Source organism: Cyprinodon variegatus, unplaced genomic scaffold (assembly GCF_000732505.1).
Source record: "Cyprinodon variegatus isolate N-32 unplaced genomic scaffold, C_variegatus-1.0 Scaffold239, whole genome shotgun sequence".
Lineage (NCBI taxonomy): Eukaryota > Metazoa > Chordata > Actinopteri > Cyprinodontiformes > Cyprinodontidae > Cyprinodon > Cyprinodon variegatus.
The window spans coordinates 516,165-518,536 of NW_015150692.1; the positions used below are offsets into that span (position 1 = coordinate 516,165).

At 42.9% G+C, this 2,372-nt stretch overlaps 1 protein-coding gene across 5 annotated transcripts in view; it reads left to right on the forward strand.

The window, feature by feature from the left end:
• The first annotated feature begins 297 nt into the window (after nucleotides 1–297).
• Nucleotides 298–2,372, forward strand: part of LOC107089129 (zinc transporter ZIP6-like) — an 18,424-nt gene continuing 16,349 nt past the window's right edge. Inside the window, exons 1-2 of one of the 5 annotated variants that reach the window (XM_015381713.1) lie at nucleotides 298–451; nucleotides 2,134–2,329. In XM_015381713.1, the coding sequence (XP_015237199.1) occupies nucleotides 2,136–2,329 (194 nt within the window). In that variant the 5' untranslated portion in view covers nucleotides 298–451; nucleotides 2,134–2,135. Of the gene's footprint in view, nucleotides 452–513; nucleotides 819–2,130; nucleotides 2,330–2,372 lie in introns of those variants that run through there. The other 4 variants (XM_015381714.1, XM_015381717.1, XM_015381715.1 and 1 more) reach the window with 4 other exon arrangements.

A 2,372-nucleotide genomic window follows, 5' to 3' on the forward strand; every position in this document is an offset into this window, starting at 1 on the left:
TATATCAACATCCTTTCTCTGACATCCTAATACTTGGGCTTCAGTTTGTTGTGTGCCTGAATGTATGAAATATCCAAATCTAAAATAAAAGACCTTCATAATCATAATTAAGTTTTGAAATATTGCTTTTATTTAATCAGAGGATCGTTTAAGTGACTTTTTGCTGCTTGAGCTCAACAAGTTCAGATGCTGACTGAGTAGGCCTAATATAAAACATTCTTTTTCCTTTTGTAGGTTTCTTCCGCAGTCATAAAGGACGTCAGTGTTGGTTGACAGCGATGATTTGCAGCTCACACTCATACATCCTTTGAAGTGGGGGAGTCTCAGATTTCCGGCAGTCCGCGAAGGCGCCATAGAGCTCATTCATTGCTGAGCGAAGCGGACAGAACTCAGACACCTCGCCGCAACGAGACGCGTCTAGAAGGGCTTTAAAGTGATCCTTTCGTCCGCAGTAAGTGGATTTAATATATTTAAACCTCGTTTTAGTTGATTTTTAGGGCCTCTCGGAGCTGCCGCAGTCCTCTCCACCCGGCAGGCTGAGGATTCAGCGCTGCAGTTTCCGGGTTTTACCGCCTTTGTGCACACGGCACCGCACTAGACCGGTGCGGAGCGCACAAAACCAACGTGTTTCTGTTTACCTCCAGTGTTTGAACGGCTCTGGGGTGAAACACAGACACGCGTGGACGCTGAACTCGGTGTTTATCTCAGATTCATGGTCAGTTTTGACCAGCCGACCGAAGTCCGGACTGTGAGGCACCATGAGGCCTGATTCCGGGCCGCGGCCACCTGGAACATCCCCTCATTCAGCATCCACCGATGTAACTATGTTTTTATTCATAGTTTGTTGGTTAACTGTTAAACTACCGTTTATTTAAAACAATTATTTTATTTATAAACTCCGATTCTCTCTAATTATTAGTATTAATGACTGATTTCACTCTGAAATAATGTATTCAGTCTTTTTGGATTCCAAGCCGAACTCTGTTCTAAAAACCGAACATTTAAAGATATCTTTGTCATAGAGATGGAGGAAGCTGTACTTTTTCATCACGGTATTTATGAGAACCTGTACTTAAATTCGGCTCATCTTCCGCCAAACCATAGAGTCAGAATTTCTCCTGAGCTCGTCTGATCTGCATCGTCCATCTGTCTTCTCCACCAGATTAACTGATGCTCAGAGCTCCCTGCAATGGGATTTGAGGAATAAGTAGTTTTTATAGTAATCTGTATCTTTAATTACCCCGACATGTGGCTCTTATTGTGTGATTCGTTCAGTTTATAACCGTCAGATCTGCTACTGCTGTTATATCAGATTATAACAGCTTTTAATTCAAATAACTATGATTTATCAACACTAACACATTTCTCGAGTCTGCAGAATCCACTGCAGAAATATCCATAATGGGTAGAAATGGATGGAGCACAGCAGAAGCAAATATGTCCCCTTTGTTCTTAGTCAGTCCTGTTTCACTTCCTTCCTCTGAAAAATGTGCTTTTTAAAGGTTACAGGATGATCTTATTGGGGGATTTCTGGCTCTGATATATCTACACAGACTCAGTGACTCTGAAGAGGCTGATGCCCCCACTTCCTATATTTAGGAAATGTTAGAATAACTCAGCAGGTAGTTTCATCATGTGCATATTGTAGTTCAGCTCATCTGACTTGTTTTTCTGCAGAACCACTTTGGTTTGTACAGTCATCTAATAGCAGCCAATCCTGTTGTCTTTACCAATCTATGGTGGGTTTTCAATGTGATTCATTTAAACTGATCTCCTTAGAACATTTTTGTAATGGTAGATGCAAATTTTATGCATATTTTCTGCAACTTTTTGAGTAGTTTATTATTATTTTTCTTTCCTTTCCTCTGAGCCTTCTATTTCTCTTTGATTTAGACCAACTTCATCTTCTGAATGCAGATCTATTGTTCCACCCCATAACTGTGTATCGGGGTGGGATTTCATGAAGGGAGTCTGTTGTTATGACTTCCTGCAGTGACCTTTGGATAAGTTAACTTTGTTTTCCTTTCATTTTGCACAGCATGTGTTCAGGGACAGAGACTGAACTGAAACAAGGCAAACACAAATCTGTTCCCTGCGGTTAAATGATGCAGACTTGATGTTTTGTCTCAGCAGAGATGATGAAGGACCAGATGGGTGCAGCCATCCTGGCTGTGATGTTTTCCTTTGCACTGTGCTGCGTTTGGGCTGCTTCAGAATGCTCCCCGTCCACCACGGAGGCTCCCGGCGGCTCCCGCTCCCTGTCGGCTGCTATCGACACCCAGAGAGCGGAGGAGAGCAGGAGGCAACACCTGGAGGCGCTGTTCCAGAGGTGAGCAGGAAGGGTTGATAATGGGGAAAGAAGGCAAGAACAG